We start from the raw sequence: 19,351 nt of genomic DNA, 5'->3' as shown, positions 1-19,351 counted from the left end.
AATGATGACACGTCACAGAGAGGAATGGAGGCCGGCTGGACAACTCACTGGTTAATGGTTAATGATGACACGTCACAGAGAGGAATGGAGGCCGGCTGGACAACTCACTGGTTAATGATGACACGTCACAGAGAGGAATGGAGGCCGGCTGGACAACTCACTGGTTAATGGTTAATGATGACATGTCACAGAGAGGAATGGAGGCCGGCTGGACAACTCACTGGTTAATGATGACACGTCACAGAGAGGAATGGAGGCCGGCTGGACAACTCACTGGTTAATGATGACACGTCACAGAGAGGAATGGAGGCCGGCTGGACAACTCACTGGTTAATGGTTAATGATGACATGTCACAGAGAGGAATGGAGGCCGGCTGGACAACTCACTGGTTAATGATGACACGTCACAGAGAGGAATGGAGGCCGGCTGGACAACTCACTGGTTAATGGTTAATGATGACATGTCACAGAGAGGAATGGAGGCCGGCTGGACAACTCACTGGTTAATGATGACATGTCACAGAGAGGAATGGAGGCCGGCTGGACAACTCACTGGTTAATGATGACATGTCACAGAGAGGAATGGAGGCCGGCTGGACAACTCACTGGTTAATGATGACATGTCACAGAGAGGAATGGAGGCCGGCTGGACAACTCACTGGTTAATGATGACACGTCACAGAGAGGAATGGAGGCCGGCTGGACAACTCACTGGTTAATGATGACACGTCACAGAGAGGAATGGAGGCCGGCTGGACAACTCACTGGTTAATGGTTAATGATGACACGTCACAGAGAGGAATGGAGGCCGGCTGGACAACTCACTGGTTAATGATGACATGTCACAGAGAGGAATGGAGGCCGGCTGGACAACTCACTGGTTAATGATGACACGTCACAGAGAGGAATGGAGGCCGGCTGGACAACTCACTGGTTAATGATGACACGTCACAGAGAGGAATGGAGGCCGGCTGGACAACTCACTGGTTAATGATGACATGTCACAGAGAGGAATGGAGGCCGGCTGGACAACTCACTGGTTAATGGTTAATGATGACATGTCACAGAGAGGAATGGAGGCCGGCTGGACAACTCACTGGTTAATGGTTAATGATGACATGTCACAGAGAGGAATGGAGGCCGGCTGGACAACTCACTGGTTAATGGTTAATGATGACATGTCACAGAGAGGAATGGAGGCCGGCTGGACAACTCACTGGTTAATGATGACACGTCACAGAGAGGAATGGAGGCCGGCTGGACAACTCACTGGTTAATGATGACACATCACAGAGAGGAATGGAGGCCGGCTGGACAACTCACTGGTTAATGGTTAATGATGACATGTCACAGAGAGGAATGGAGGCCGGCTGGACAACTCACTGGTTAATGGTTAATGATGACATGTCACAGAGAGGAATGGAGGCCGGCTGGACAACTCACTGGTTAATGATGACATGTCACAGAGAGGAATGGAGGCCGGCTGGACAACTCACTGGTTAATGGTTAATGATGACATGTCACAGAGAGGAATGGAGGCCGGCTGGACACCTCACTGGTTAATGATGACACATCATGAAGAGGAATGGAGGCCGGCTGGACACCTCACTGGTTAATGGTTAATGATGACATGTCACAGAGAGGAATGGAGGCCGGCTGGACAACTCACTGGTTAATGGTTAATGATGACATGTCACAGAGAGGAATGGAGGCCGGCTGGACAACTCACTGGTTAATGATGACACATCACAGAGAGGAATGGAGGCCGGCTGGACAACTCACTGGTTAATGATGACACGTCACAGAGAGGAATGGAGGCCGGCTGGACAACTCACTGGTTAATGATGACACGTCACAGAGAGGAATGGAGGCCGGCTGGACAACTCAAACAGATGAGGCTTCAAATAAACCCTCTACTATGAGACGTGTTCACGGCTGAAAGAAACAAAAAACGTTGTGACAGAAATAAGATGAATTGTGGGTATAACGATCATTTTAAATATGCAGTGCCTTGCGAAAGGCCCCCTTGAACTTTGCGACCTTTTGCCACATTTCAGGCTTCAAACATAAAGATATAAAACTGTATTTTTTTGTGAAGAATCAACAACAAGTGGGACACAATCATGAAGTGGAATGAAATTTATTGGATATTTCAAACTTTTTTAACAAATCAAAAACTGAAAAATTGGGCGTGCAAAATTATTCAGCCCCTTTACTTTCAGTGCAGCAAACTCTCTCCAGAAGTTCAGTGAGGATCTCTGAATGATCCAATGTTGACCTAAATGACTAATGATGATAAATACAATCCACCTGTGTAATCAAGTCTCTGTATAAATGCACCTGCACTGTGATAGTCTCAGAGGTCCGTTAAAAGCGCAGAGAGCATCATGAAGAACAAGGAACACACCAGGCAGGTCCAAGATACTGTTGTGAAGAAGTTTAAAGCCGGATTTGGATACCAAAAGATTTCCCAAGCTTTAAACATCCCAAGGAGCACTGTGCAAGCGATAATATTGAAATGGAAGGAGTATCAGACCACTGCAAATCTACCAAGACCTGGCCGTCCCTCTAAACTTTCAGCTCATACAAGGAGAAGACTGATCAGAGATGCAGCCAAGAGGCCCATGATCACTCTGGATGAACTGCAGCTGAGGTGGGAGACTCTGTCCATAGGACAACAAAAGACCTGAGACTGGGACGGAGATTTGTCTTCCAACAAGACAATGATCCAAAACATAAAGCTAAATCTACAATGGAATGGTTCAAAAATAAACATATCCAGGTGTTAGAATGTCAAAGTCCAGACCTGAATCCAATCGAGAATCTGTGGAAAGAACTGAAAACTGGATGCTCTCCATCCAACCGGGGCGACAGGGTAGCCTAGTGGTTAGAGTGTAGAGGTGGCAGGGTAGCTTAGTGGTTAGAGTGTAGAGGTGGCAGGGTAGCCTAGTGGTTAGAGTGTAGAGGTGGCAGGGTAGTCTAGTGGTTAGAGTGTAGAGGTGGCAGGGTAGCCTAGTGGTTAGAGTGTAGAGGTGGCAGGGTAGCCTAGTGGTTAGAGTGTAGAGGTGGCAGGGTAGCCTAGTGGTTAGAGTGTAGAGGTGGCAGGGTAGCCTAGTGGTTAGAGTGTAGAGGTGGCAGGGTAGCCTAGTGGTTAGAGTGTAGAGGTGGCAGGGTAGCCTAGTGGTTAGAGTGTAGAGGTGGCAGGGTAACCTAGTGGTTAGAGTGTAGAGGTGGCAGGGTAGCCTAGTGGTTAGAGTGTAGAGGTGGCAGGGTAACCTAGTGGTTAGAGTGTAGGGGCGGCAGGGTAGCCTAGTGGTTAGAGTGTAGAGGTGGCAGGGTAGCCTAGTGGTTAGAGTGTAGGGGGCGGCAGGGTAGCCTAGTGGTTAGAGTGTAGAGATGGCAGGGTAGCCTAGTGGTTAGAGTGTAGGGCGGCAGGGTAGCCTAGTGGTTAGAGTGTAGAGGTGGCAGGGTAGCCTAGTGGTTAGAGTGTAGAGGCGGCAGGGTAGCCTAGTGGTTAGAGTGTAGAGGTGGCAGGGTAGCCTAGTGGTTAGAGTGTAGAGGCGGCAGGGTAGCCTAGTGGTTAGAGTGTAGAGGTGGCAGGGTAGCCTAGTGGTTAGAGTGTAGAGGTGGCAGGGTAGCCTAGTGGTTAGAGTGTAGGGGCGGCAGGGTAGCCTAGTGGTTAGAGTGTAGAGGTGGCAGGGTAGCCTAGTGGTTAGAGTGTAGGGGCGGCAGGGTAGCCTAGTGGTTAGAGTGTAGGGGCGGCAGGGTAGCCTAGTGGTTAGAGTGTAGAGGTGGCAGGGTAGCCTAGTGGTTAGAGTGTAGAGGTGGCAGGGTAGCCTAGTGGTTAGAGTGTAGAGGTGGCAGGGTAGCCTAGTGGTTAGAGTGTAGAGGTGGCAGGGTAGCCTAGTGGTTAGAGTGTAGAGGTGGCAGGGTAGCCTAGTGGTTAGAGTGTAGAGGTGGCAGGGTAGCCTAGTGGTTAGAGTGTAGAGGTGGCAGGGTAGCCTAGTGGTTAGAGTGTAGAGGTGGCAGGGTAGCCTAGTGGTTAGAGTGTAGAGGTGGCAGGGTAGCCTAGTGGTTAGAGTGTAGAGGTGGCAGGGTAGCCTAGTGGTTAGAGTGTAGAGGTGGCAGGGTAGCCTAGTGGTTAGAGTGTAGAGGTGGCAGGGTAGCCTAGTGGTTAGAGTGTAGAGGTGGCAGGGTAGCCTAGTGGTTAGAGTGTAGAGGCGGCAGGGTAGTCTAGTGGTTAGAGTGTAGAGGTGGCAGGGTAGCCTAGTGGTTAGAGTGTAGAGGTGGCAGGGTAGCCTAGTGGTTAGAGTGTAGAGGTGGCAGGGTAGCCTAGTGGTTAGAGTGTAGAGGTGGCAGGGTAGCCTAGTGGTTAGAGTGTAGAGGTGGCAGGGTAGTCTAGTGGTTAGAGTGTAGAGGTGGCAGGGTAGCCTAGTGGTTAGAGTGTAGAGGTGGCAGGGTAGCCTAGTGGTTAGAGTGTAGAGGTGGCAGGGTAGCCTAGTGGTTAGAGTGTAGAGGTGGCAGGGTAGCCTAGTGGTTAGAGTGTAGAGGTGGCAGGGTAGCCTAGTGGTCAGAGTGTAGAGGTGGCAGGGTAGCCTAGTGGTTAGAGTGTAGAGGTGGCAGGGTAGCCTAGTGGTTAGAGTGTAGAGGTGGCAGGGTAGCCTAGTGGTTAGAGTGTAGAGGTGGCAGGGTAGCCTAGTGGTTAGAGTGTAGAGGTGGCAGGGTAGCCTAGTGGTTAGAGTGTAGAGGTGGCAGGGTAGCCTAGTGGTCAGAGTGTAGAGGTGGCAGGGTAGCCTAGTGGTTAGAGTGTAGAGGTGGCAGGGTAGCCTAGTGGTTAGAGTGTAGAGGTGGCAGGGTAGCCTAGTGGTTAGAGTGTAGAGGTGGCAGGGTAGCCTAGTGGTTAGAGTGTAGAGGTGGCAGGGTAGCCTAGTGGTTAGAGTGTAGAGGTGGCAGGGTAGCCTAGTGGTTAGAGTGTAGAGGTGGCAGGGTAGCCTAGTGGTTAGAGTGTAGAGGTGGCAGGGTAGCCTAGTGGTTAGAGTGTAGAGGTGGCAGGGTAGCCTAGTGGTTAGAGTGTAGAGGTGGCAGGGTAGCCTAGTGGTTAGAGTGTAGAGGCGGCAGTGTAGCCTAGTGGTTAGAGTGTAGAGGCGGCAGGGTAGCCTAGTGGTTAGAGTGTAGAGGCGGCAGGGTAGCCTAGTGGTTAGAGTGTAGAGGCGGCAGGGTAGCCTAGTGGTTAGAGTGTAGAGGCGGCAGGGTAGCCTAGTGGTTAGAGTGTAGAGGCGGCAGGGTAGCCTAGTGGTTAGAGTGTAGAGGCGGCAGGGTAGCCTAGTGGTTAGAGTGTAGAGGTGGCAGGGTAGCCTAGTGGTTAGAGTGTAGAGGTGGCAGGGTAGCCTAGTGGTTAGAGTGTAGAGGAGGCAGGGTAGCCTAGTGGTTAGAGTGTAGAGGTGGCAGGGTAGCCTAGTGGTTAGAGTGTAGAGGTGGCAGGGTAGTCTAGTGGTTAGAGTGTAGAGGTGGCAGGGTAGCCTAGTGGTTAGAGTGTAGAGGTGGCAGGGTAGCCTAGTGGTTAGAGTGTAGAGGTGGCAGGGTAGCCTAGTGGTTAGAGTGTAGAGGTGGCAGGGTAGCCTAGTGGTTAGAGTGTAGAGGTGGCAGGGTAGCCTAGTGGTTAGAGCGTAGAGGTGGCAGGGTAGCCTAGTGGTTAGAGCGTAGAGGTGGCAGGGTAACCTAGTGGTCAGAGCGTAGAGGTGGCAGGGTAGCCTAGTGGTTAGAGTGTAGAGGTGGCAGGGTAGCCTAGTGGTTAGAGTGTAGAGGTGGCAGGGTAGCCTAGTGGTTAGAGTGTAGAGGTGGCAGGGTAGCCTAGTGGTTAGAGTGTAGAGGTGGCAGGGTAGCCTAGTGGTTAGAGTGTAGAGGTGGCAGGGTAGCCTAGTGGTTAGAGTGTAGAGGTGGCAGGGGTAGCCTAGTGGTTAGAGCGTAGAGGTGGCAGGGTAGCCTAGTGGTTAGAGCGTAGAGGTGGCAGGGTAACCTAGTGGTCAGAGCGTAGAGGTGGCAGGGTAGCCTAGTGGTCAGAGTGTAGAGGTGGCAGGGTAGCCTAGTGGTTAGAGTGTAGAGGTGGCAGGGTAGCCTAGTGGTTAGAGTGTAGAGGTGGCAGGGTAGCCTAGTGGTTAGAGTGTAGAGGTGGCAGGGTAGCCTAGTGGTTAGAGTGTAGAGGTGGCAGGGTAGCCTAGTGGTTAGAGTGTAGAGGTGGCAGGGTAGCCTAGTGGTTAGAGTGTAGAGGTGGCAGGGTAGCCTAGTGGTTAGAGCGTAGAGGTGGCAGGGTAGCCTAGTGGTTAGAGCGTAGAGGTGGCAGGGTAACCTAGTGGTCAGAGTGTAGAGGTGGCAGGGTAGCCTAGTGGTTAGAGTGTAGAGGCGGCAGGGTAACCTAGTGGTTAGAGTGTAGAGGTGGCAGGGTAGCCTAGTGGTTAGAGTGTAGAGGTGGCAGGGTAGCCTAGTGGTTAGAGTGTAGAGGTGGCAGGGTAGCCTAGTGGTTAGAGTGTAGAGGTGGCAGGGTAGCCTAGTGGTTAGAGTGTAGAGGTGGCAGGGTAGCCTAGTGGTCAGAGTGTAGAGGTGGCAGGGTAGCCTAGTGGTCAGAGTGTAGAGGTGGCAGGGTAGCCTAGTGGTTAGAGTGTAGAGGTGGCAGGGTAGCCTAGTGGTCAGAGTGTAGAGGCGGCAGGGTAGCCTAGTGGTTAGAGTGTAGAGGTGGCAGGGTAGCCTAGTGGTTAGAGTGTAGAGGTGGCAGGGTAGCCTAGTGGTTAGAGTGTAGAGGTGGCAGGGTAGCCTAGTGGTTAGAGTGTAGAGGTGGCAGGGTAGCCTAGTGGTTAGAGTGTAGAGGTGGCAGGGTAGCCTAGTGGTTAGAGTGTAGAGGTGGCAGGGTAGCCTAGTGGTTAGAGTGTAGAGGGCAGGGTAGCCTAGTGGTCAGAGTGTAGAGGTGGCAGGGTAGCCTAGTGGTCAGAGTGTAGAGGTGGCAGGGTAGCCTAGTGGTCAGAGTGTAGAGGTGGCAGGGTAGCCTAGTGGTCAGAGTGTAGAGGTGGCAGGGTAGCCTAGTGGTCAGAGTGTAGAGGTGGCAGGGTAGCCTAGTGGTTAGAGAGTAGAGGTGGCAGGGTAGCCTAGTGGTTAGAGTGTAGAGGTGGCAGGGTAGCCTAGTGGTTAGAGTGTAGAGGTGGCAGGGTAACCTAGTGGTTAGAGTGTAGAGGTGGCAGGGTAGCCTAGTGGTTAGAGTGTAGAGGTGGCAGGGTAGCCTAGTGGTTAGAGTGTAGAGGTGGCAGGGTAGCCTAGTGGTCAGAGTGTAGAGGTGGCAGGGTAGCCTAGTGGTCAGAGTGTAGAGGTGGCAGGGTAGCCTAGTGGTTAGAGTGTAGAGGTGGCAGGGTAGCCTAGTGGTTAGAGTGTAGAGGTGGCAGGGTAGCCTAGTGGTTAGAGTGTAGAGGTGGCAGGGTAGCCTAGTGGTCAGAGTGTAGAGGTGGCAGGGTAGCCTAGTGGTCAGAGTGTAGAGGTGGCAGGGTAGCCTAGTGGTCAGAGTGTAGAGGTGGCAGGGTAGCCTAGTGGTTAGAGTGTAGAGGTGGCAGGGTAGCCTAGTGGTCAGAGTGTAGAGGTGGCAGGGTAGCCTAGTGGTTAGAGTGTAGAGATGGCAGGGTAGCCTAGTGGTCAGAGTGTAGAGGAGGCAGGGTAGCCTAGTGGTCAGAGTGTAGAGGTGGCAGGGTAGCCTAGTGGTCAGAGTGTAGAGGTGGCAGGGTAGCCTAGTGGTTAGAGTGTAGAGGTGGCAGGGTAGCCTAGTGGTTAGAGTGTAGAGGTGGCAGGGTAGCCTAGTGGTTAGAGTGTAGAGGCGGCAGGGTAGCCTAGTGGTTAGAGTGTAGAGGTGGCAGGGTAGCCTAGTGGTTAGAGTGTAGAGGCGGCAGGGTAGCCTAGTGGTTAGAGTGTAGAGGTGGCAGGGTAGCCTAGTGGTTAGAGTGTAGAGGCGGCAGGGTAGCCTAGTGGTTAGAGTGTAGAGGAGGCAGGGTAGCCTAGTGGTTAGAGTGTAGAGGTGGCAGGGTAGCCTAGTGGTTAGAGTGTAGAGGTGGCAGGGTAGCCTAGTGGTCAGAGTGTAGAGGTGGCAGGGTAGCCTAGTGGTTAGAGTGTAGGGGCGGCAGGGTAGCCTAGTGGTTAGAGTGTAGAGGTGGCAGGGTAGCCTAGTGGTCAGAGTGTAGAGGTGGCAGGGTAGCCTAGTGGTTAGAGTGTAGAGGTGGCAGGGTAGCCTAGTGGTTAGAGTGTAGAGGTGGCAGGGTAGTCTAGTGGTTAGAGTGTAGAGGTGGCAGGGTAGCCTAGTGGTTAGAGTGTAGAGGTGGCAGGGTAGCCTAGTGGTTAGAGTGTAGAGGTGGCAGGGTAGCCTAGTGGTTAGAGTGTAGAGGTGGCAGGGTAGCCTAGTGGTTAGAGTGTAGAGGTGGCAGGGTAACCTAGTGGTTAGAGTGTAGAGGTGGCAGGGTAGCCTAGTGGTTAGAGTGTAGAGGTGGCAGGGTAGCCTAGTGGTTAGAGTGTAGAGGTGGCAGGGTAGTCTAGTGGTTAGAGTGTAGAGGTGGCAGGGTAGCCTAGTGGTTAGAGTGTAGAGGTGGCAGGGTAGCCTAGTGGTTAGAGTGTAGAGGTGGGATTGTAGGTGTAGATTTTGGGACAAAATGTCCTAAAACCCAAATCAAATACAATCAAAGAAACATTGTGTTTGTTGTTTTGCTACGTACAAGGACAGCTCGCTTTCAAAGACACAACAACTAGCAGCCTGTCACAACAAGTACCTAGATACCGAATGACAAAAACACAGCAGATACAAGCTATGGACTGAATGAACGTCAAAGGCACTCACCCCCCCCCCCTCTAACTGACTCACACACGACAACAGAGCCTGATTTGTTGATGTAACCTCCACAGATAGAGAACCTGGGTTAAAAACAACTAGCAGCCTGTCACAACAAGTAACTGCTGTTGCGTTTGCTAGTAGTGCACAAGCTCCTCAATGTCCCTGTCAGTTAGGCACAGAGGGAAAACTCCATGTCCCTGTCAGTTAGGCAGAGGGAAAACTCCATGTCCCTGTCAGTTAGGCAGAGGGAAAACTCCATGTCCCTGTCAGTTGAAACTATAAGCAGAGGGAAAACTCCATGTCCCTGTCAGTTAGGCACAGAGGGAAAACTCCATGTCCCTGTCAGTTAGGCAGAGGGAAAACTCCATGTCCCTGTCAGTTAGGCACAGAGGGAAAACTCCATGTCCCTGTCAGTTAGGCAGAGGGAAAACTCCATGTCCCTGTCAGTTGAAACTATAAGCACAGAGGGAAAACTCCATGTCCCTGTCAGTTGAAACTATAAGCAGAGGGAAAACTCCATGTCCCTGTCAGTTGAAACTATAAGCACAGAGGAAAACTCCATGTCCCTGTCAGTTGAAAATATAAGCACAGAGGGAAAACTCCATGTCCCTGTCAGTTGAAACTATAAGCAGAGGGAAAACTCCATGTCCCTGTCAGTTGAAACTATAAGCACAGAGGGAAAACTCCATGTCCCTGTCAGTTGAAACTATAAGCAGAGGGAAAACTCCATGTCCCTGTCAGTTGAAACTATAAGCAGAGGGAAAACTCCATGTCCCTGTCAGTTGAAACTATAAGCACAGAGGGAAAACTCCATGTCCCTGTCAGTTGAAACTATAAGCAGAGGGAAAACTCCATGTCCCTGTCAGTTGAAACTATAAGCACAGAGGGAAAACTCCATGTCCCTGTCAGTTGAAACTATAAGCACAGAGAGAAAACTCCATGTCCCTGTCAGTTGAAACTATAAGCAGAGGGAAAACTCCATGTCCCTGTCAGTTGAAACTATAAGCACAGAGGGAAAACTCCATGTCCCTGTCAGTTGAAACTATAAGCAGAGGGAAAACTCCATGTCCCTGTCAGTTGAAACTATAAGCACAGAGGGAAAACTCCATGTCCCTGTCAGTTGAAACTATAAGCAGAGGGAAAACTCCATGTCCCTGTCAGTTGAAACTATAAGCAGAGGGAAAAACTCCATGTCCCTGTCAGTTGAAACTATAAGGAGAGGGAAAACTCCATGTCCCTGTCAGTTGAAACTATAAGCACAGAGGGAAAACTCCATGTCCCTGTCAGATGAAACTTTAAGCAGAGGGAAAACTCCATGTCCCTGTCAGTTGAAACTATAAGCAGAGGGAAAACTCCATGTCCCTGTCAGTTGAAACTATAAGCACAGAGGGAAAACTCCATGTCCCTGTCAGTTGAAACTATAAGCAGAGGAAAACTCCATGTCCCTGTCAGTTGAAACTATAAGCAGAGGGAAAACTCCATGTCCCTGTCAGTTGAAACTATAAGCAGAGGGAAAACTCCATGTCCCTGTCAGTTGAAACTATAAGCACAGAGGGAAAACTCCATGTCCCTGTCAGTTGAAACTATAAGCAGAGGGAAAACTCCATGTCCCTGTCAGTTGAAACTATAAGCACAGAGGGAAAACTCCTCATGTCTACAGCTGGCCAGGCTCAGATTGGATGACAGAAGGTACAGATTTAATGGGTATTTAAGGGGTATTATCACTGCTCTACTACGGAATGTGTAGCATGTCAGAGGGGAGGAGACAGGGTGGGAGAGAAGGGAGAGGGGGAGGGGGATAGAGGGGGGTAGAAGGGAGAAGGGAGGGGAGAAGGGAGGGGGATAGAGGGGGGAAGAAGGGAGGGGGATAGAGGGGGGAGAGAGGGGGGATAGAGGGAGACAGGGTGGGAGAGAAGGGAGGGGGAGGGGGGGGAGGGAGGGGGATAGAGGGGGAGAGAGAGAAGGGAGGGGGATAGAGGGGGAGAAGGGAGGGGGATAGAGTGGGGGGAGAAGGGAGGGGGATAGAGGGGGGGAGAGAAGGAGAGGGGGATAGAGTGGGGGAGACGGGAGGGGGATAGAGGGGGGGGATAGAGTGGGGGAGAAGAGATTCTCACTATCAAATGTGCTGACAGGCAAATTCCCTCTCACCCTGCTATCTCAGAAATGCAAGGCTGCTGAAAGACTTTCTTTTTATTAGGATCCCCTCTCCCTCCCTCCTCATCCTATATTCTTGTTCTCTCCCTCCCTCCTCATCCTATATTCTTGTTCTCTCCCTCTCTCCTCATCCTATATTCTTGTTCTGGTCTCCCTCCTCTCCCTCTTTCATTCCTCATCCTATTTTCCTGTCTCTCCCTCCTCTCTCTCCTCATTCCTCATCCTATTTTCCTTGTCTCCCTCCTCTCTCTCTTTCTTCCTCATCCTATATTTCTGGTCTCCCTCCTCTCTCTCTTTCATTCCTCATCCTATATTTCCTGGTCTCCCTCCCTCCTCTCCTTGTTCTTCATTCCTCATCCTATATTCTGGTCTCCCTCCCTCTCCCTATATCTTCATTCCTCATCCCTATATTCTTGTTCTCTCTCCCTCCCTCTTTCTCCTCATCCTATATTCTTGTTCTCCCTCCTCCTCCCTTCATTCCTCATCCTATTTTCCTGGTCTCCTCCTCCTCTCTTTTCATTCCTCATCCTATATTCTTGTTCTCCCTCCTCTCTCCCTTCATTTCCTCATCCTATTTCATCCTGGTCTCCCTGTTCTCTCCCTCCATTCCTCATCCTATATTCTTGTCTCCCTCCTCTCCTCTCTTTCATTCCTCATCCTATATTCTTTCTCCCTCCTCTCTCCTTTCATTCCTCATCCTATATTCTTGTCTCCTCCTCTCTCTATATTCCCTTTCCCTCCCTCCTCATCCTCCTTCATTCCTCATCCTATTTTCCTGTCTCTCTCCTCCTCTCCTCATTCCTCATCATATTTTGGTCTCCCTCCCTCTCTCTCTTTCATCCTCATTCTTTTTCCTCTCTCCTCCCTCCTCATCCTATATTCTTGTTCTCTCCCTCCTCATCCTCCTTCTTGTCTCCTTCCTTCCTCATCCTATATTTCTTGTTCTCCCTCCCTCTCATCCTATATTCTTGTTCTCTCCCTCATCCTATATTCTTGTTCTCCCTCCTCTCTCCTTCATTCCTCATCCTATATTCTTGTTCTCCCTCCTCTCCCATTCCTCATCCTATATTCTTGTTCTCCCTCCATTCCTCATCTATATCTTTCCTCATCCTATATTCTTGTCTCCCTCCTCTCTCTCCTTCATTCCTCATCCTATATTCTTGTTCTCCCTCCTCCTCTCTTTCATTCCTCATCCTATATTCTTGTTCTCCCTCCTCTCTCTTTCATTCCTCATCCTATATTCTTGTTTTTCCTGCTCTCTCCTCTCTCTCTTTCATTCCTCATCCTATATTTCTTGTTCTCCCTCCTCTCTCCTCTTTCATTCCTCATCCTATATTCTTGGTCTCCCTCCTCTCTCTTTCATTCCTCATCCTATATTCTTGTCCTCTCTCCTTTCATTCCTCATCCTATATTTTTGTTCTCCCTCCTCTCTCTCCTTCATTCCTCATCCTATATTTTCCTGGTCTCTTCATTCTCTCCTATATTCCTCATCCTATTTTCCTGGTCTCCTCCTCTCTCTCTTTCATTCCTCATCCTATTTTCTTGTTCTCCTCTCCTTTCATTCCTCATCCTATATTCTTGTTCTCCCTCCTCTCTCTTTTCATTCCTCATCATATTTCTTGTCTCCCTCCTCTCTCTTCTTTCATTCCTCATCCTATATTCTTCTCCCTCCTCTCTCTTTCATTCCTCATCCTATATTCTTGGTCTCCCTCCTCTCTCTTTCATTCCTCATCCTATATTCTTCTCCCCTCCTCTCTCTCTTCATTCCTCATCCTATATTCTTGTCTCCCTCCTCTCTCTCTTTCATTCCTCATCCTATATTCTTGTTCTCCCTCCTCTCTTTCCTTCCTCATCCTATATTCTTGTCTCCCTCCTCTCTTCATTCCTCATCCTATATTCTTGTCTCCCTCCTCTCTCTTTCATTCCTCATCCTATATTCTTGTTCTCCCTCCTCTCTCTCCTTCATTCCTCATCCTATATTCTTGTTCTCCCTCCTCTCTTTTTCATTCCTCATCCTATATTTTTGTCTCCTCCTCTCTCTCTTTCATTCCTCATCCTATATTCCTGGTCTCCCTCCTCTCTCTTTCATTCCTCATCCTATATTCTTGTTCTCCCTCCTCTCTTTCATTCCTCATCCTATATTCTTGTCTCCCTCCTCTCTCTCTCATTCCTCATCCTATATTTTGTTCTCCCTCCTCTCTCTTTTCATTCCTCATCCTATATTCTGGTCTTGTCCTCCTATTCCTCCTCTCTCTTTCATTCCTCATCCTATATTCTTGTCTCCCTCCTCTCTCTTTCATTCCTCATCCTATATTCTTGTTCTCCCTCCTCTTCCTCTCCATTCCTCATCCTATATTCTTGTTCTCCCTCCTCTCTCTTCATTCCTCATCCTATATTCTTGTTCTCCCTCCTCTCTCTTTCATTCCTCATCCTATATTCTTGTCTCCCTCCTCTCTTTTTCATTCCTCATCCTATATTCTTGGTCTCCCTCCTCTCTCTTTCATTCCTCATCCTATATTTCTTCTCCCCTCTCTCTCCTTCATTCCTCATCCTATTTTCCTGTTCTCCCTCCTCCTCTCTTTCATTCCTCATCCTATATTCTTGTTCTCCCTCCTCTCTCTTTCATTCCTCATCCTATATTTGTGGTCTCCCTCCTCTCTCTTTCATTCCTCATCCTATATTCTTGTTCCCTCCTCTCTCTCTTTCCTCATCCTATTTTTCTTGTTCTCCTCTCTCTTTCATTCCTCATCCTATATTTTCCTGGTCTCCCTCCTCTCTCTCTTTCATTCCTCATCCTATATTCTTGTTCTCCCTCCTCTCTCTTTCATTCCTCATCCTATATTCTTGGTCTCTCTCCTCTCTCTCATTCCTCATCCTATATTCTTGTCTCCCTCCTCTCTCTTTCATTCCTCATCCTATATTCTTGTCTCCCTCCTCTCTTCATTCCTCATCCTATATTCTTTCTCCCTCCTCTCTTTCATTCCTCATCCTATATTTCTGGTCTCCCTCCTCTCTCTTTCATTCCTCATCCTATATTTTGTTCTCTCCTCTCTCTCTTTCATTCCTCATCCTATATTCTTGTTCTCCCTCCTCTCTCTTTTCATTCCTCATCCTATATTTTGTTCTCCTCTCTCTCTTTCATTCCTCATCCTATATTCTTGTTCTCCCTCTCTCTCTTTCATTCCTCATCCTATTTTCCTATCTTGTTCTCCCTCCTCTCTTTCATTCCTCATCCTATATTCTTGTCTCTCCTCTCTCTTTCATTCCTCATCCTATATTCTTGTCCTCTCTCTTCCATTCCTCATCATATTATGTCCTTCTCTTCCCTCATGCTCTCTCTCTTTCATTCCTCATCCTATATTATTGTTCTCCCTACTCTCTTTCATTCCTCATCCTATATTCTTGTTCTCCTCTCTCTTTCATTCCTCATCCTATATTCTTGTTCTCCCTCCTCTCTCTCTTTCATTCCTCATCCTATTTTCCTGGTCTCCCCCTCTCTCCTTCATTCCTCATCCTATTTTCCTGGTCTCCCTCCTCTCTCTCTCATTCCTTATCCTATTTTCCTGGTCTCCCTTCCTCTCTCTCTTTCATTCCTCATCCTATTTTCCTGGTCTCCCTCTCTCTTTCATTCCTCATCCTATTTTCCTGGTCTCCCTCGTCTCTCTCTTTCATTCCTCATCCTGGTCTCCCTCCTCTCTCTCTTTCATTCCTCATCCTATTTTCCTGGTCTCCCTCCTCTCTCTCCTTCATTCCTCATCCTATTTTCCTGGTCTCCCTCCTCTCTCTCCTTCATTCCTCATCCTATTTTCCTGGTCTCCCTCCTCTCTCTCTTTCATTCCTCATCCTATTTTCCTGGTCTCCCTCCTCTCTCTCCTTCATTCCTCATCCTATTTTCCTGGTCTCCCTCCTCTCTCTCCTTCATTCCTCATCCTATTTTCCTGGTCTCCCTCCTCTCTTTCATTCCTCATCCTATTTTCCTGGTCTCCCTCCTCTCTCTCCTTCATTCCTCATCCTATTTTCCTGGTCTCCCTCCTCTCTCTCCTTCATTCCTCATCCTATTTTCCTGGTCTCCCTCCTCTTTCTCCTTCATTCCTCATCCTATTTTCCTGGTCTCCCTCCTCTCTCTCCTTCATTCCTCATCCTATTTTCCTGGTCTCCCTCCTCTCTCTCCTTCATTCCTCATCCTATTTTCCTGGTCTCCCTCCTCTCTCCTTCATTCCTCATCCTATATTCGTGTTCTCCCTCCTCTCTTTCATTCCTCATCCTATATTCTTGTTCTCCCTCCTCTCTCTTTCATTCCTCATCCTATATTCTTGTTCTCCCTCTCTCTTTCATTCCTCATCCTATATTCTTGTTCTCTCTTTCATTCCTCATCCTATATTATTGTTCTCCCTACTCTCTTTCATTCCTCATCCTATATTCTTGTTCTCCCTCCTCTCTTTCATTCCTCATCCTATATTCTTGTCCTCTCTCATTCCTCATCCTATATTCTTGTCCTCTCTCTTTCATTCCTCATCCTATATTCTTGTTCTCTCTTTCATTCCTCATCCTATACTATTGTTCTCCCTACTCTCTCTTTCATTCCTCATCCTATATTCTTGTTCTCCCTCTCTTTCATTCCTCATCCTATTTTCCTGGTCTCCCTCCTCTCTCTCTTTCATTCCTCATCCTATTTTCCTGGTCTCCCTCCTCTCTCTCTTTCATTCCTCATCCTATTTTCCTGGTCTCCCTCCTCTCTCTCCTTCATTCCTCATCCTATTTTCCTGGTCTCCCTCCTCTCTCTCTTTCATTCCTCATCCTATTTTCCTGGTCTCCCTCCTCTCTCTCTTTCATTCCTCATCCTATTTTCCTGGTCTCCCTCCTCTCTCTCTTTCATTCCTCATCCTGGTCTCCCTCCTCTCTCTCTTTCATTCCTCATCCTATTTTCCTGGTCTCCCTCCTCTCTCTCCTTCATTCCTCATCCTATTTTCCTGGTCTCCCTCCTCTCTCTCCTTCATTCCTCATCCTATTTTCCTGGTCTCTCTCCTTCATTCCTCATCCTATTTTCCTGGTCTCCCTCCTCTCTCTCCTTCATTCCTCATCCTATTTTCCTGGTCTCCCTCCTCTCTCCTTCATTCCTCATCCTATTTTCCTGGTCTCCCTCCTCTCTCTTTCATTCCTCATCCTATTTTCCTGGTCTCCCTCCTCTCTCTCTTCATTCCTCATCCTATTTTCCTGGTCTCCCTCTCTCTCTCATTCCTCATCCTATTTTCCTGGTCTCCCTCGTCTCTCTCTTTCATTCCTCATCCTGGTCTCCCTCCTCTCTCTCTTTCATTCCTCATCCTATTTTCCTGGTCTCCCTCCTCTCTCTCTTTCATTCCTCATCCTATTTTCCTGGTCTCCCTCCTCTCTCTCCTTCATTCCTCATCCTATTTTCCTGGTCTCCCTCCTCTCTCTCTTTCATTCCTCATCCTATTTTCCTGGTCTCCCTCCTCTCTCTCTTTCATTCCTCATCCTATTTTCCTGGTCTCCCTCCTCTCTCTCTTTCATTCCTCATCCTATTTTCCTGGTCTCCCTCCTCTCTCTCCTTCATTCCTCATCCTATTTTCCTGGTCTCCCTCCTCTCTCCTTCATTCCTCATCCTATTTTCCTGGTCTCCCTCCTCTCTCTCCTTCATTCCTCATCCTATTTTCCTGGTCTCCCTCCTCTCTCTTTCATTCCTCATCCTATTTTCCTGGTCTCCCTCCTCTCTCCTTCATTCCTCATCCTATTTTCCTGGTCTCCCTCCTCTCTCTCCTTAAGTCTGCCATGAGTGTTTCTCAATCTTTTCCTCTAAAAAAAGTGAATAAATTGGAAACGCCAGGACAGCGGAGTCAATCACCACCTTCCGGAGACACCTGAAACCCCACCTCTTCAAGGAATACCTAGGATAGGGTAAGTAAGGGTAAGTAATCCTTCTCACCCCCCCTTCAACAAGATTTAGATGCAAGTGGCTGTTCCACTGGTTGTCATAAGGTGCACCAATTTGTAAGTCGCTCTGGATAAGAGCGTCTGCTAAATGACTTAAATGTAAATGAAACGGGAAAATCATGATGCAGTTTCTGTTTGTTTATTGACAGATTGTTTTTGTTCTTTTTTTAAACTTTTTCAGTAGACAGACAGACAGACAGACAGACAGACAGACAGACAGACAGACAGACAGACAGACAGACAGACAGACAGACAGACAGACAGACAGACAGACAGACAGACAGACAGACAGACAGACAGACAGACAGACAGACAGACAGACAGACAGACAGACGAATCCCAGACGACCATACATTTCATGACCATACTAGCACACCAATTAGAATGTACTGCAGCAAAGTGTGTGGGTCTTGGAACATCACTGAAGGCTGTGACCTTTTAGAAGTGCGGCTGTACTTTGTGATGCGTCACACAGAATGCCATCCTGAAGGATCCTGTGCTACAGTTCTTTAGTTCCTGCTGAGAATAGTTTCCCCCGGGCCTACTGGACAGGACCCTATGGAACAAAACAGAGAGTAAAAAAAAGAAGAACGAGAATAAGTACAATATTGAAGTTAATCACGTGTGTCAAGGAGCTAAAAGTGGATAATATTGTCGTTTATTTTCATAGACAAACTAAATCAAGTCCTTACTCTGATAAATAGTTGAAGGTCATATCTTTGAAAGGTTTTCTCTTATCGGGGAGCAGACCTCGTTCTCGACTAATTCCATAGTAAAGTGAATGAAGGTTTGGCAGGCAGAGGAAAGGCAAGCATCTGGGTCTAATGAGGAACAGTCAACCTCACTAACAGACAGACAAGCCTCTTTATATCACAACCCTGATATGAATGTTATTCTGCAACCTGCAGCAGCACCTGACTTACGGCATAAAGGACCAGACATCTGTTTTCTTTAGACTAATAAAGTATTCAATCATTGATTCAGTCATCCATCCACACGCGCAAAAAAAAACACACCGACGATTTTTGATTAGCAGTTCTCAAAATGGTTACCTTGGCAACGAGCTGGGGCTTCTGTACTCCTAGCCAATCACAGAGCTGGTTTCTGTGGGTCCTCACCGTGGCGACGTCCTCCTCCCTAAAACCAGAGGACACAGAGAGGACAACGTGAAGACGACAGACTGACCCTAGACTAAGACTGACCCTACTGACCCTACAGTAGGACTGACCCTACTGACCCTACAGTAGGACAGACCCTACAGTAGGACAGACCCTACAGTAGGACTGACCCTACAGTAGGACTGACCCTACAGTAGGACTGACCCTACAGTAGGACTGACCCTACAGTAGGACTGACCCTACAGCAGGACTGACCCTACAGCAGGACTGACCCTACAGCAGGACTGACCCTACTGACCCTACAGCAGGACTGACCCTACAGCAGGACTGACCCTACTGACCCTACAGTAGGACAGACCCTACTGACCCTACAGTAGGACTGACCCTACAGCAGGACTGACCCTACAGCAGGACTGACCCTACAGTAGGACTGACCCTACTGACCCTACAGCAGGACTGACCCTACTGACCCCAGAGCAGGACTGACCCTACAGTAGGACTGACCCTACAGCAGGACTGACCCTCTCCGGCTTTTAAAGCATAGGATAGAGGGGGGCTTTACACCATGTTAACTTAGTGACCGGGGGTGTAGGATAGAGGGGGCTTAGACCATGTTAACTTAGTGACCGGGGGTGTAGGATAGAGGGGGGCTTTACACCATGTTAACTTAGTGACCGGGGTATAGGATAGAGGGGGCTTAGACCATGTTAACTTAGTGACCGGGGTGTAGGATAGAGGGGGCTTTACACCATGTTAACTTAGTGACCGGGGGTGTAGGATAGAGGGGGGCTTTACACCATGTTAACTTAGTGACCGGGGTGTAGGATAGAGGGGGCTTTACACCATGTTAACTTAGGGGGGTGTAGGATAGATGGGGCTTTACACCATGTTAACTTAGTGACCGGGGGTGTAGGATAGAGGGGGCTTAGTTAACTTAGTGACCGGGGTGTAGGATAGAGGGGGCTGTTAACTTAGTGACCGGGGGTGTAGGATAGAGGGGGCTTACACCATGTTAACTTAGTGACCGGGGGTGTAGGATAGAGGGGGCTTTAGACCATGTTAACTTAGTGACCGGGGTGTAGGATAGAGGGGGTTACCCATGTTAACTTAGTGACCGGGGGTGTAGGATAGAGGGGGGCTAGTTAACTTAGGGGGGTGTAGGATAGAGGGGGGCTTTACACCATGTTAACTTAGTGACCGGGGGTGTAGGATAGAGGGGGGCTTTACACCATGGGGGCTTAGACCATGTTAACTTAGTGACCGGGGGTGTAGGATAGAG

General features: G+C 48.9%; 1 protein-coding gene across 1 annotated transcript in view; it reads right to left on the bottom strand.

Annotated features, from left to right (window-relative positions):
• Positions 1-17,077: 17,077 nt before the first annotated feature.
• LOC127918580 (tubulin-specific chaperone D-like) overlaps positions 17,078-19,351 on the bottom strand; it is a 68,602-nt gene continuing 66,328 nt past the window's right edge. Inside the window, 2 exon segments of the mRNA XM_052501859.1 lie at positions 17,078-17,510; positions 18,007-18,091. Of these exon segments, the coding sequence (XP_052357819.1) occupies positions 17,496-17,510; positions 18,007-18,091 (100 nt within the window). The 3' untranslated portion in view covers positions 17,078-17,495.

Source organism: Oncorhynchus keta, unplaced genomic scaffold (assembly GCF_023373465.1).
Source record: "Oncorhynchus keta strain PuntledgeMale-10-30-2019 unplaced genomic scaffold, Oket_V2 Un_contig_14560_pilon_pilon, whole genome shotgun sequence".
NCBI lineage: Eukaryota > Metazoa > Chordata > Actinopteri > Salmoniformes > Salmonidae > Oncorhynchus > Oncorhynchus keta.
The sequence above is the reverse complement of the archived record's forward strand: the minus strand, read 5'-3'. Positions and strand labels throughout refer to the sequence as shown.